The sequence below is a fragment of the Oncorhynchus keta genome, chromosome 32 (genome assembly GCF_023373465.1).
Source record: "Oncorhynchus keta strain PuntledgeMale-10-30-2019 chromosome 32, Oket_V2, whole genome shotgun sequence".
Classification (NCBI taxonomy): Eukaryota; Metazoa; Chordata; class Actinopteri; order Salmoniformes; family Salmonidae; genus Oncorhynchus; species Oncorhynchus keta.
Window position 1 is genome coordinate 6260665 of NC_068452.1, and position 14566 is coordinate 6275230.

The following is a 14566-nucleotide window of genomic DNA, read 5'->3' on the forward strand; positions in this document are numbered from 1 at the left end:
CCCACTCACTCACTCTGCTAAATGCATTAGAACGGAGGAAAAGGAAGACTACATGGTTCTGCCATAACCTGGACTCCGAGAGACTGGGGGGGGGGGGTTCCTGCTTGAGGTAAACAATTGATTGTCAAAAATTCCGTAAAACCTACCCTACCAGTATTATTTACTAACACGTTTCCAAAGCTTGTTTGGCTAGGGGAGAGACCTGTGAAGGACAAGCGATACAACCTACAACATCCCATTACCGTTTAGATGAATGGCTGGTGGCCCTGTGGAGTAAAAGCACTGAGTACTGGGTGTCCCTGCCAACAGTGATTGGCAACATCGAAGAGGAAACATTTACGGGACAACCTGTGTACCAGAAAAGTAGAGGTCAATTGGTTTTTCTCTTTGTTCAAGGGGACACAGAGGTAAGGAAGGAATTAATGGATATCCTGGTCAAAGTATAACATCCGTTTCCAACCCTAATTGTTACCTGTCATACCAGCTACAGCATAGAGGTTTTCCATTTTTACTCATTTGAATCGACTTGTTACTATTGTTTTCCTAAAGGTAGAGTGTGCCAGTGTCACTGCTGAGTTCCCAAGTCTCTCAGGTGACTAAGTCACGTCAAATAACGACACATAAGCCAAGTGACTAGGCATGATGAGCACAGCCCTGCCCTACTTAGAGACCCCTAAAGAGACCCAGCAGGGGGCTAGACGAGCACCGCACCCCTCCAGGGAGTCTGGGGGAGACCGTATCAATAGGGATTGGAATCCTATGAGCTCAAAGCTCATAGGGTTCCCATACCATTCCCATGCAGTGGGAAAACAGAGCTGTGGGGAGACGAAAAGAAAAGCGGTGTTTCCGGAAAAGGAAGGATCATCCCTGATCAGGAGGCAGCTTGGCTGTTGTAGGAGTGAAGTCAAAAGATGGGAAATTAAACAACAAACATTACATCTGAGTGAAGTATTAGTGAAGTATTAGTGAAGTATTAGTGACGATAACTGACATGGTTTAGAATCGTGACTCAATCTCTTATCTAAGATCCTTTTGCAATAAGTGTGTATGTAGGAGTGTGTGTGTGTGTGTGTGTGTGTGTGTGTGTGTGTGTGTGTGTGTGTGGGAGGGAGAGGAGAAGTAAATAATTATTAGTTGGTTTAAGTTCTTTGCAGTGACTTAGTCTTATGTAATGGGGGTCGGCTGTTGATATGCAACATTTTGGCCCTCTGAGCAGAAAGTCTGTGTGTGTGTGTCCATTATGGCCGGTTAACACTGAACACACGGAGGGAGTCATGGCCATGTGCTGACTGAGTCACAAACTCAGCTGGGAGGTAAATGTCACCATGTCCTGGGGCCCAGCGCTGAAACACACACTGACACAGCTCAGCCTTCGGGAAGCTAACGCTTCAGCACCACTCCTTATTAGAGCTGTCTAAAACCCCGGTCCTGGAGAACCACACAGGGTGTGTTCAGGGTTCTGATCCAACTCCGCACTAATACACCTGGGGCCTGTTCAGGGGGATTCAACGTTACAGCGTTCAGATATCACTTTTTTGTTTGTTTTTTGAGTGACTGACTAGTAACCATTTTAGAGACTGCCACCAAAACCAGCCGTGTTTAAAGTTCCAGACAGAGGTAAATGAGAAGGTCCTTTAAACGAGTGTTGTGACAAGGTGTGAACTCTGCTATGGACCCAACAGAACAGGCCCGTCAGAAAACAGAGTAACCGGTCTAAAACAAGCTGTCTCTCTGAAAGGGGTGTTTTTACCATTGCAGCACATTGGCAACCACACATGGTATGGTGTTGGGTGATTGTTAAGAGAGGAACGGCTACAGGCCATGATGAATTAGCGCTTTTGTTGCTCTGCACTGGACTCCAGTACCTTTTGGGGGTGAAGTCCGATTTTGAACTAGATCACCACTTTTAAAACATCTGCAAAGCTCTGAAATACCACTCACATTGATTTCTTTTTGGTCTGCATCTGGGTCAGATGCACGTCGTCACTTAGAAAATACACACTCGGAAGGGAAGCCTTTCCCAGCACGGACTGATTACATTGGGTCGGATGGTGTCCAACTGACCAACTCTGAACGAGGTGATACTGAACGAGTACACTACGGAATACACTACACATTCACTTGAGACGAGGACTCCAAAAACATGCTCAAACTCAGAAAGCTCTCAAAACGCGACCTGCATTTTGATTTCTTCAGGGTCTGCATCTGGGTCAGGTCGGAATGCCGACAGAGCTACCTTCCTAGTGTTTTAGAGGGGAGCGTTTTCCCAGCACGACCTCAATCTCCGACACAAACCTACGATAAGACTGACGCTCGTATGAGCCTCCTGACGTGCCTTTAGATGTGTTCTCGCCGCAGCCCTCGCTCCAGTCCAGTGAGACATGTAAGGAGGGAGAGGTGTCAAAGCTGTCAAAACTGGCCCATGATGTACTGATATGGCGAATAAAAGGGGAGAGAGAGCAGAGGAGAGAGAGAGAGAGGAGAGAGAGGAGAGAGAGGAGAGAGAGGAGAGAGAGCGAGAGAAGCAAAGTAAGAGAGATCTCTCTGATTGTTAGTTGAAAGGCTCTCTGGTTATTTCTCAACCAGCTTTTAACCTCCACAGGGGCATCTCCACACGTCAGAGAGCGCGAGCGAGAGGAAGAGGAGAAAAGAGAGAGAGCTACAGAGAAGGTGGGAAGAGAGCGAGAGAGTTAGACATGATGCCAAAGGGAGAGAGAGAGAGAGAGCCATACAGTGAGCAAGAGGGAAGGGAGTACCTTATCCACCTGACGAGAGAGAGACACTTCTTGTATCCTCTCCTTCAAAACAGGGGATTGTTTGAGGGGATTGTTTGAAAGAGGAACGGGCTGCGGTTCGCCTGAGGTGCCTGAGTTATGGGGCACAGGAGAGGCAACTCTGGAGTTTGGAGCCAATCCTAAACACACTTCCAGTGTTGGAGGGGTGTAGACTAGGCAGAGAGAGGAGTGAAACGTGACTATCAGCATCACACTGGGAAAAGAGTTCTACTCGATGAACTGAGCCCCTAACACACACACACACACACACACACACACACACACACACACACACACACACACACACACACACACACACGTTCAGTGAGTCTGCACAATGACACCCTCAGCCTCTACTAGCCCTTAGCCAAACACACTAATTAACCTCTAGAGGAGGACTAGATTGTGTGTGTGTGTCCATTCTGGCCTGGTTAACACTGAGCACACCGAGGGAATCATGGCCATGTGCTGACTGAGTCACACAATTAGCTGCAGGGAAAGTCATGCTCGCGTTTACAAGCCAGCATGTGTATTTGGAGGGAAAGCGAGAACGTGCGCCTGAGTCAGACAAAGACTCGCCAAATCTGAAGTAGTGAAAAGTTTGTCTCGCCGGCTCTTGTTTAACTGTTATGTCAGCGTGTGAACGTCCTCTCTCTGTGGAGTTGGGATAGAGAAAGAGCTCCAGGTGCTGCAAGTTGCCTTCGATGTTCTCAAAACGAGTGGAATTGCATCTGTACGTCCTTTTATCTGGCACATTTGCATCACTCACAACAAGAACATACTCAAATCCATCCATCCATTAAAAAATAAATAAAATAAAATCTTTACAAAACAAAAAAGGGGCTTTAAAAATCGGTCCAAACTACACTACTCGCTGAAAGAACAAAAGAAGAATAGCAATATAAAGTAAAGGAAGCAGGAGAGTTGCCACAGCGGTACTTACTTCTCAATGAGGTCCAAGGTCACTCCTGGCACCAGCTTGGCACTTTTCTGCATGCAAAACCTGGGGGCACAAACAGAGGTCCAGTCCAATCAGGGCAGCAAGAAAGCAAACAAAAATGCTATATATATAAAAAAAAAATGCTTCAGGTCTTAATTCATCTGTAAAGCGCTGAACGTTTGCATGGAAGCATTGCCGTGTCAACCACAAACGTTTTTGTTTTCACAGTGAAAAGAAGTTTGATATCACAGAAACAACAAGTAACTTTCAATTGCATAGCATAAGGTCTTTGAACTAGAGGTTTAGGTGAGGGTCAGGTCACAAAGGGATACATGCAGGGTATATCCAGGTCTATTTAGACTAGAGGTCGACCGATTAATCGGAATGGCCGATTAATTAGGGCCGATTTCAAGTTTTCATAACAATCGGAAATCAGTATTTTTGGACAATCTTTATTTAACTAGGGAAGTCAGTTAAGAACACATTCTTATTTTCAATGACGGCCTAGGAACGGTGGGTTAAGTGCCTCGTTTCTGGAGCAGAACGGCAGATGTTCACCTCGTCAGCTCGAGGGATTCAATCTTGCAACCTTACAGTTAACTAGTCCAACGCTCTAACCACCTGATTACATTGCACTCCACGAGGAGCCTGCCTGTTACGCGAATGCAGTAAGCCACGGTAAGTTGCTAGCTAGCATTAAACTTATCTTATAAAAAACAATCAATCATAATCACTAGTTAACTACACATGGTTGATATTACTAGTTTATCTAGCGTGTCCTGCATATAATCGATGCGGTGCATATTCGATTGATTTTATTGATGTATTATATTAAGTTAAAATAAGTGTTCATTCAGTATTGTTGTAATTGTTATTATTACAAAAAAGAAATGACAATCGTCTGATTAATCGGTATCGGTGTTGAAAAATCATAATCGGTCGACCTCTAATTTAGACAGCACTGTGACTACCACAGTGAAGAGGGTATCATCGTGCTTGGACCGGCCCGGCTGGTAGCAGGTCCAGTGCGTTCACAGCAGGGTGATGTTTAAAAGGTAGAGGAGAGGAGAGGCACTATATAGCACTGCTGAGGCAGCAAATATAGCAGCTGGGTTGGGATCGCAGATGGGGCTTAGTCACTATTATCAAGGGGAACACAGGTGTGTGTCTGAGGTCGGGATTGTGTGTGTGTGTGTGTGTGTGTGTGAGTGAGTGAGTGAGTTGTGTAAGTGTGCACTCATGCCCGCGCGTTACACAAATCCAACGTTTGAATTATGCAGAAACCTCGCCACCAGCTGTCCAGCCTACGTGTTCTCATCTGGACATTCAAGCACGTACACAGACCAGGGTCAAACTAACACCGTGTAACAGCTCCCCACAACAAACCTCAGGTGGCCATTACATTCAGATGGTGAGCTCGCTACACAGGTCTCCCACTGTGTGTGTTGTGGTAATGAACTTTTAGGACAGAGGTCAAAGTGGCACACGAGAGTCTCCTCAAATAGGACAGGGAACATGAATAGAGAGGCCATATAGACAGAATGAGAGACAGAGATGGAGAGAGAGAAGGGACTTCTCGCCTGAAGTGTTCCCAAAGCACACATGAGGAGATGAGACTTTGATCCACAGCCATAAAAAACAGAGAAGAGATGGAGAAGGGTGTCAGAGGACGTACTGTACTAGAGAGAAGTGTGGAGTGGAGATAACTTGTGGAGTGGTACTGGGGGTCCGTGTGAGTATGTCTGTGCGTACGTGCTTGGGAGAGAGAGAGAGAACGAGAGAGCGAGGAAGAGTGTGTGTGGGTCCTGTGCGAGACGGCTACCTCTCGGTGGGATCCCAAACTAGGTCGTAGAGGGAGGAGCGGAGCGCCTCGGTTGGTCCCCTCGGAGCAGACTGTCTGCTACAGCTCATTACATCCCCCAATCACCTCTCCCCAGACTCCCTCTGTCTCCATCTTTCCCTCGATGCGGCTCTACTTCCATTCCCTTCTCCGTCCTTCGGTCTCTCGCTCCATCACATTCTCCTTCTGAATGTGTTCATGTCTCCCAACCCCAAATCCCTCAGTCTGTCCTCCACTCCCCCTCTCCCAACCCCATGTTGTTATTGTCTTCTAAGTTTCCAATTCTCTATATGCCTCTATTATTTTGTCTCTCTTTCACCATCTGCTTCCCTCCTCCTGTCCTCCAACTCTTTCCCTCTTCTGGCTTCACGCTCCATCCATTCCCTCTTCTGGCTTCCCGCTCCATCCATTCCCTCTTCTGGCTTCCCGCTCCATCCATTCCCTCTTCTGGCTTCGCGCTCCATCCTTTCCCTCTTCTGGCTTCACGCTCCATCCTTTCCCTCTTCTGGCTTCCCGCTCCATCCATTCCCTCTTCTGGCTTCCCGCTCCATCCATTCCCTCTTCTGGCTTCGCGCTCCATCCTTTCCCTCTTCTGGCTTCACGCTCCATCCTTTCCCTCTTCTGGCTTCACGCTCCATCCTTTCCCTCTTCTGGCTTCCCGCTCCATCCATTCCCTCTTCTGGCTTCCCGCTCCATCCTTTCCCTCTTCTGGCTTCCAGCTCCATCCTTTCCCTCTTCTGGCTTCCCGCTCCATCCATTCCCTCTTCTGGCTTCCCGCTCCATCCTTTCCCTCTTCTGGCTTCCCGCTCCATCCTTTCCCCTTCTGGCTTCCCGCTCCATCCTTTCCCCTTCTGGCTTCCCGCTCCATCCATTCCCTCTTCTGGCTTCCCGCTCCATCCATTCCCTCTTCTGGCTTCCCGCTCCATCCTTTCCCTCTTCTGGCTTCCCGCTCCATCCTTTCCCTCTTCTGGCTTCCCGCTCCATCCTTTCCCTCTTCTGGCTTCCCGCTCCATCCTTTCCCTCTTCTGGCTTCCCGCTCCATCCTTTCCCTCTTCTGGCTTCCCGCTCCATCCTTTCCCTCTTCTGGCTTCCCGCTCCATCCTTTCCCTCTTCTGGCTTCCCGCTCCATCCTTTCCCTCTTCTGGCTTCCCGCTCCATCCTTTCCCTCTTCTGGCTTCCCGCTCCATCCATTCCCTCTTCCTTCCCGCTCCATCCATTCCCTCTTCTGGCTTCCCGCTCCATCCTTTCCCTCTTCTGGCTTCCCGCTCCATCCTTTCCCTCTTCTGGCTTCCCGCTCCATCCTTTCCCTCTTCTGGCTTCCCGCTCCATCCTTTCCCTCTTCTGGCTTCCCGCTCCATCCTTTCCCTCTTCTGGCTTCCCGCTCCATCCTTTCCCTCTTCTGGCTTCCCGCTCCATCCATTCCCTCTTCTGGCTTCCCGCTCCATCCTTTCCCTCTTCTGGCTTCCCGCTCCATCCATTCCCTCTTCTGGCTTCCCGCTCCATCCATTCCCTCTTCTGGCTTCCCGCTCCATCCTTTCCCTCTTCTGGCTTCCCGCTCCATCCTTTCCCTCTTCTGGCTTCCCGCTCCATCCTTTCCCTCTTCTGGCTTCCCGCTCCATCCTTTCCCTCTTCTGGCTTCCCGCTCCATCCATTCCCTCTTCTGGCTTCCCGCTCCATCCTTTCCCTCTTCTGGCTTCCCGCTCCATCCTTTCCCTCTTCTGGCTTCCCGCTCCATCCTTTCCCTCTTCTGGCTTCCCGCTCCATCCTTTCCCTCTTCTGGCTTCCCGCTCCATCCTTTCCCTCTTCTGGCTTCCCGCTCCATCCATTCAATCGTCGATGGGAAATGTATAGAGAGAAATAGTCCTATAATTCCTACACCCTAAAACTTCTTAAGTGGGAATATTGAAGACTCGTGTTAAAAGGAACCACCAGCTTTCATATGTTCTCATGTTCTGAGTAAGGAACTTAGATGTTAGCTTTTTTTTAACATGGCACATACTGCACTTTTACTTTCTTCTCCAACACTGTTGCATCATTTAAACCAAATTTAACATATTTATTTATGTATTATATTAAGTTAAAATAAAGTGTTCATTGTTCATTCAGTATTGTTATAATTGTCATTATTACAAATATATAAAAATTGGCCGATTAATCGGTATCTGCATTTTTTGGTCCTCCAATAATCGGTATTGGCGTAGCAGTAAGTCGTCCTGTCGTGTCATGTCCCATGTATATATTGTTTCTCTTTCGTTTTTTACACATTTTTCTTCGCATATCTCTTTAAAAACATTTTGCTAAACCTAAGCTTCCAAATACTCTCCTGCAACCCGCCTCACCCAATGTAGCTATTTTTCCTAAAGTATTTATATTCACTTCGGAACCGGAACCGCTCAACTGAAGCTAGCCAGCTAACCACCAGCTATGCTAGCGGTCTTCAGCTAACCGGTCATCAGCTAACCTCAGCCCGGAAAGCTCTCACCAGTTCGAACAACGCGACTCTAACCAGAGCATAACGGACCTATTTATTTTTCATCCCCGGATTCCCACCGCAAACGGAACATTTTTTTCAGCTGGATCTTCACAACCAGCTAGCTAGCGTTTCCACCCACTTAGCTTGAAGCTAGCCCGGCCAGAGCACCTGTAGCATACTCCTGGGCTACAATACCTGGGCCCAAGACCGGTCTATCAATGTCACCGCATGAAGAGGAATAAACAGACTCACCCCATCGCGACGTCCCCCAAAGGCTAACTCTCTAGACCTCGCTATCTCCCTGCTAGCTAATTCGGTCCGCTAACTGCTACCTTGTCTAGCCCGGGCCTACGAACTGTTAGCTTGTTAGCACAGGCCTGCTGACTGTCTGAATCGCCGCGTCCCAAACACTCACTAGACCCATATTTACACTCTCTCTCTTTTTGATTTTTAATTTGTTTATACCTTCCGGAAACCTGCCTCACCCAATGTGATACGGAATCGCTATTATTTTTAAAACACACTCAAGAACCTCCAGACGCTAACCAGCTAACTAGCTACAAGCTATTTAGTCATTAGTTTAGTTAGTTTTTTTTAACCTGGATAACACTCACCAGTCCAGCTTCCCTGCCCATCCACCGCTGCCCCCTGGACACTGATCTCTTGGCTACATAGCTGATGCACGCTGGACTGTCCATTAATCACGGTACTCCATTCTGCTTGTTTGTTTTATCTGTCGGCCCCGTTGCCTAGTCAACGCCATTTTACCTGCTGTTTGTTGTGCTAGCTGATTAGCTGTTGTTGTCTCACCTACTGTTTTAGCTAGCTTTCCCAATTCAACACCTGTGATTATTGTATGCCTCGCTGTAAGTCTCTCTCAAATGTCAATATGCCTTGTATACTGTTGTTCAGGTTAGTTATAATTGTTTTAGTTCACAATGGAGCCCCTTAGTTCCACTCTTCATACCCCTGTTACCTCCTTTGTCCCACCTCCCACACATGCGGTGACCTCACCCATTACAACCAGCATGTCCAGAGATACAACCTCTCTCATCATCACCCAGTGCCTGGGCTTACCTCCATTGTACCCGCACCCCACCATACCCCTGTCTGCGCATTATGCCCTGAATATATTCTACCATGCCCAGAAACCTGCTCCTCTTATTCTCTGTCCCCAACGCTCTAGGCGACCAGTTTTGATAGCCTTTAGCCGCACCCTCATACTACTCCTTCTCTGTTCCGCGGGTGATGTGGAGGTAAACCCAGGCCCTGCATGTCCCCAGGCACCCTCATTTGTTGACTTCTGTGATCGAAAAAGCCTTGGTTTCATGCATGTCAACATCAGAAGCCTCCTCCCTAAGTTTGTTTTACTCACTGCTTTAGCACACTCTGCGAACCCTGATGTCCTTGCCGTGTCTGAATCCTAGCTCAGGAAGGCCACCAAAAATTCAGAGATTTCCATACCAAACTATAACATCTTCCGTCAAGATAGAACTGCCAAAGGGGGAGGAGTTGCAGTCTACTGCAGAGATAGCCTGCAAAGTAATGTCATACTTTCCTGGTCCATACCTAAACAGTTCGAACTACTAATTTTGAAAATTACTCTCTCCAGAAATAAGTCTCTCACTGTTGCCGCCTGCTACCGACCCCCCTCAGCTCCCAGCTGTGCCCTGGACACCATTTGTGAATTGATCGCCCCACATCTAGCTTCAGAGTTTGTTCTGTTAGGTGACCTAAACTGGGATATGCTTAACACCCCGGCAGTCTTACAATCTAAGCTAGATACCCTCAATCTCACACAAATAATCAAGGAATCCACCAGGTACAACCCTAACTCTGTAAACAAGGGCACCCTCATAGACGTCATCCTGACCAACTGGCCATCCAAATACACCTCCGCTGTCTACAACCAGGATCTCAGCGATCACTGCCTCATTGCCTGTATCCGCCACGGAGCCGCAGTCAAACGACCACCCCTCATCACTGTCAAACGCTCCCTAAAACACTTCTGTGAGCAGGCCTTTCTAATCCTGGAACTGACCTCATCCCGTCAGTTGAGGATGCCTGGTCATTCTTTAAAAGTAACTTCCTCACCATTTTAGATAAGCATGCTCCGTTCAAAAATGCAGAACTAAGAACAGATAAAGCCCTTGTTTCACTCCAGACCTGACTGCCCTCGACCAGCACAAAAACATCCTGTGGCGGACTGCAATAGCATCAAATAGTCCCCGTGATATGCAACTGTTCAGGGAAGTCAGGAATCAATACACGCAGTCAGTCAGGAAAGCTAAGGCCAGCTTCTTCAGGCAGAAGTTTGCATCCTGCAGCTCCAACTCCAAAAAGTTCTGGGACACTGTGAAGTCCATGGAGAACAAGAGCACCTCCTCCCAGCTGCCCACTGCACTGAGGCTAGGTAACACTGTCACCACCGATAAATCCATGATTATCGAAAACTTCAATAAACATTTCTCAACGGCTGGCCATGCCTTCCGCCTGGCTACTCCAACCTCGGCCAACAGCTCAGCCCCCCCCCCGCAGCTCCTCGCCCAAGCCTCTCCAGGTTCTCCTTTACCCAAATCCAGATAACAGATGTTCTGAAAGAGCTGCAAAACCTGGACCCGTACAAATCAGCTGGGCTTGACAATCTGGACCCTCTATTTCTGAAACTATCTGCCGCCATTGTCGCAACCCCTATTACCAGCCTGTTCAACCTCTCTTTCATATCGTCTGAGATCCCCAAGGATTGGAAAGCTGCCGCAGTCATCCCCCTCTTCAAAGGGGGAGAAACCCTGGACCCAAACTGTTACAGACCTATATCCATCCTGCCCTGCCTATCTAAGGTCTTCGAAAGCCAAGTCAACAAACAGGTCACTGACCATCTCGAATCCCACCGTACCTTCTCCGCTGTGCAATCTGGTTTCCGAGCCGGTCACGGGTGCACCTCAGCCACACTCAAGGTACTAAACGATATCATAACCGCCATCGATAAAAGACAGTACTGTGCAGCCGTCTTCATCGACCTTGGCAAGGCTTTCGATTGTCAATCACCATATTCTTATTGGCAGTAGCCTCGGTTTTTCGGATGACTGCCTTGCCTGGTTCACCAATTACTTTGCAGACAGAGTACAGTGTGTCAAATCGGAGGGCATGCTGTCCGGTCCTCTGGCAGACTCTATGGGGGTGCCACAGGGTTCAATTCTCGGGCCGACTCTTTTCTCTGTATATATCAATGATGTTGCTCTTGCTGCGGGCGATTCCCTGATCCACCTCTACGCAAACGACATCATTCTATATACTTTCGGCCCGTCATTGGACACTGTGCTATCTAACCTCCAAACGAGTTTCAATGCCATACAACACTCCTTACGTGGCCTCCAACTGCTCTTAAACGCTAGTAAAACCAAATGCATGCTTTTCAACCGATCGCTGCCTGCACCCGCATGCCCGACTAGCATCACCACCCTGGATGGTTCCGACCTTGAATATGTGGACATCTATAAGTACCTAGGTGTCTGGCTAGACTGCAAACTCTCCTTCCAGACTCATATCAAACATCTCCAATCGAAAATCAAATCAAGAGTCGGCTTTCTATTCCGCAACTAAGCCTCCTTCACTCACGCCGCCAAGCTTACCCTAGTAAAATTGACTATCCTACCGATCCTCGACTTCGGCGATGTCATCTACAAAATGGCTTCCAACACTCTACTCAGCAAACTGGATGCAGTCTATCACAGTGCCATCCGTTTTGTCACTAAAGCACCTTATACCACCCACCACTGCGACTTGTATGCGCTAGTCGGCTGGCCCTCGCTACATATTCGTCGCCAGACCCACTGGCTTCAGGTCATCTACAAGTCCATGCTAGGTAAAGCTCCGCCTTATCTCAGTTCACTGGTCACGATGGCAACACCCATCCGTAGCACGCGCTCCAGCAGGTGTATCTCACTGATCATCCCTAAAGCCACCTCATTTGGCCGCCTTTCGTTCCAGTACTCTGCTGCCTGTGACTGGAACGAACTGCAAAAATCGCTGAAGCTGGACTTTTATCTCCCTCACCAACTTCAAACATCAGCTATCTGAGCAGCTAACCGATCGCTGCAGCTGTACATTGGTAAATAGCCCACCCATTTTCACCTACCTCATCCCCATACTGTTTTTATTTATTTACTTTTCTGCTCTTTTGCACACCAATATCTCTACCTGTACATGACCATCTGATCATTTATCACTTCAGTGTTAATCTGCAAAATTGTAATTATTCGCCTACCTCATGCCTTTTGCACACATTGTATATAGACTCCCCTTTTTTTCTACTGTGTTGTCTGCTCACACTGCTATGCTTTATCTTGGCCAGGTCGCAGTTGCAAATGAGAACTTGTTCTCAAGTAGCCTACCTGGTTTCAATAAAGGTGAAATAAAAATAAATAAAAAATATTTAAAAAATAGGCGTTGAAAAATCAGAATCGGTCGATCTCTAATGAGATCTACACTATTAGAGGCTAAATGGTTATTCATACAGAGAAACAGTCCCAGTAGGTTCAGGGCTTACGTCTCAAGGATGTTCAAGGCATAACCTATCTTTATTAATTTCTATGGTTCGAGGGCAGAGCCGTATATGTATCATGTATATTATTGGATCTGGTTCAAGGCCCGCGGGTTGCATTGCTATAGAATTTTGAAAATGCAGAGATGCATTCAGAACGGCAATGTGTTTTCGCACAGGGCCGCGAAGGTAGTCTGAGGTAGTTAAAAGTGTTCTGAGGCATTATGAGGTTTTATGAGGAAAAACAACTTCCTGCACCCATTACATTCCCGTTTCGGTCTGTTGAAACAAAGCTGAATGTGCAGTACTAGCGCAAGGTCATAGAACATGAGGTTAAGCAATGCTTTGCTTCCCCATTGTGATGTCACCCACAGACAAGGACAAAGAGGAAAGAGTACAGTCCCATTAACCTTTCCCATATTGAGTCCACGCTCCAGAGATTGTACAGGAAGTGTGTGTGTGTTCCACCCTCCTCACTTGTTTCCTCCTTCCCCCTATAGGCTAAGGAGATGTGAGGACCGAGAATGAGTTTTGTTAGTTTTAAACGAGTGCAAAACATTGGTGTGTGTCAACAGATATCTAGGCAAATGAAAGGAATGTAAGACCAGATAATGCAGCTCCATGCTGACGCATTTTCATTCAGAATTGATCAGTGCCTTGCCTTTTGAAGGTGTACCGTCATGCAAAGCATTATAGATAATGACAAGATGATACTGGAGGTTGCTGGAACGGCTGTCCAAGTTTTCAAGAGGGAAGTTAAGGTCTCACGTGCACACACACACAAGCATGCACATTTGTGTGCTATCTTTTTCTGTTATGTGTGTGTGACTGAGTATGCCGGTGTGTGCTTGCGTGAGTGTGAGACCTAGGCTCCTTAGCTAACACACACCATGCCCAGGTGGTGGAGTTGGCGTGAGGAGAGTTCCAGGATATTCAGGCAGTCAGCTGTCAAGGTGTTGGCAGCAGACCAGAAGTCTTGTTTAAAGATTCAGCAGGAAGATGGTGCTTCTCAGCTCCTCACAGTCACACGGGGTCATGACTGGCTCCTAACTATCTGATATGCATGCTGAGTCCCTCAAGAATCACTATCTTCATTTCCTTTCCTTATTTAACCCTCCTTCTCCCCTTCATTCCAACCTCCTCAGATCTTTCTCACCCTTCTTTCTTTTCCCCTCATTTCTCCATTCCTTCCTCCTTTCCTCCCTCATACCTTTCCCTTCCTTTTCATCCCCTCTTGTTCCATCCTTTCCCGTTTTCTCACCATCTCTGCTCTTCTCCTTTCCCCTTCCATTGCCGTAGCCACCCTCTCTCTCAACGTTGGGGAAAGCCCTTGAAGATAGTACTCTATCAGTAATGATTTTCTGCTCTGGTGAGCAAGGAACCCCTCTTTCTGACTCTCACTTTTCCTATATTAGTTTTTTCTCTCATTCCACCTCCCTCTTTTTCTCTTCCCTCTGCTTTTATTTTATTTTTAAAATTGCAGGTTTGGAAGCTGAGGTAAGCCATCACGACTTAGTGAGCCTGTTCGTCTGTTTTTCTCACTGCAGTGCTGAATGCACTTAGCTAAGGAGAGAAGCACATGTCTCTTTCAGCATGGAAGGGAGAGAGGTAGATCTACAGAAATAGAGAGGCAGATTTCACTGCAGTCTCGAGACAGGGCTGATAATGGATATTTCTGGTATTGGAAATCATTCTTTGTTATGACCCATCCAATAGCTTTACTCAAAGACTATCAAATCCTTAAGCAATTTGGTACTTGGCTATATAAATATTATCTACCGTTATTATTTCATCACTGACCTTTATTTCTACCAGATAAGTTGAGTAGTCAAATGAGCCAATTGGGAACAAAGGATTAGGTGGCCATGATAATATTAGATGTTGGGGTTGAAATTTAACCAAGACACAATACAAATACCAAGAGAGATGTATAATAAAAGGGAAATGGAAAACCTACCACCGAGACCTCAGTTGAAATGTCTCAACCAAAGAATGA

The 14566-nt window shown here is 47.2% G+C and overlaps 1 protein-coding gene across 7 annotated transcripts in view; it reads right to left on the reverse strand.

The window, feature by feature from the left end:
* LOC118364938 (regulatory-associated protein of mTOR) overlaps positions 1 to 14566 on the reverse strand; it is a 213873-nt gene that overhangs the window by 95191 nt on the left and 104116 nt on the right. For all 7 annotated transcript variants that reach the window (XM_052490562.1, XM_052490559.1, XM_052490558.1 and 4 more), the window contains exon 8: positions 3718 to 3777. In XM_052490562.1, coding sequence (XP_052346522.1) covers positions 3718 to 3777 — 60 coding nt within the window. The remainder of the gene's footprint in view (positions 1 to 3717; positions 3778 to 14566) is intronic.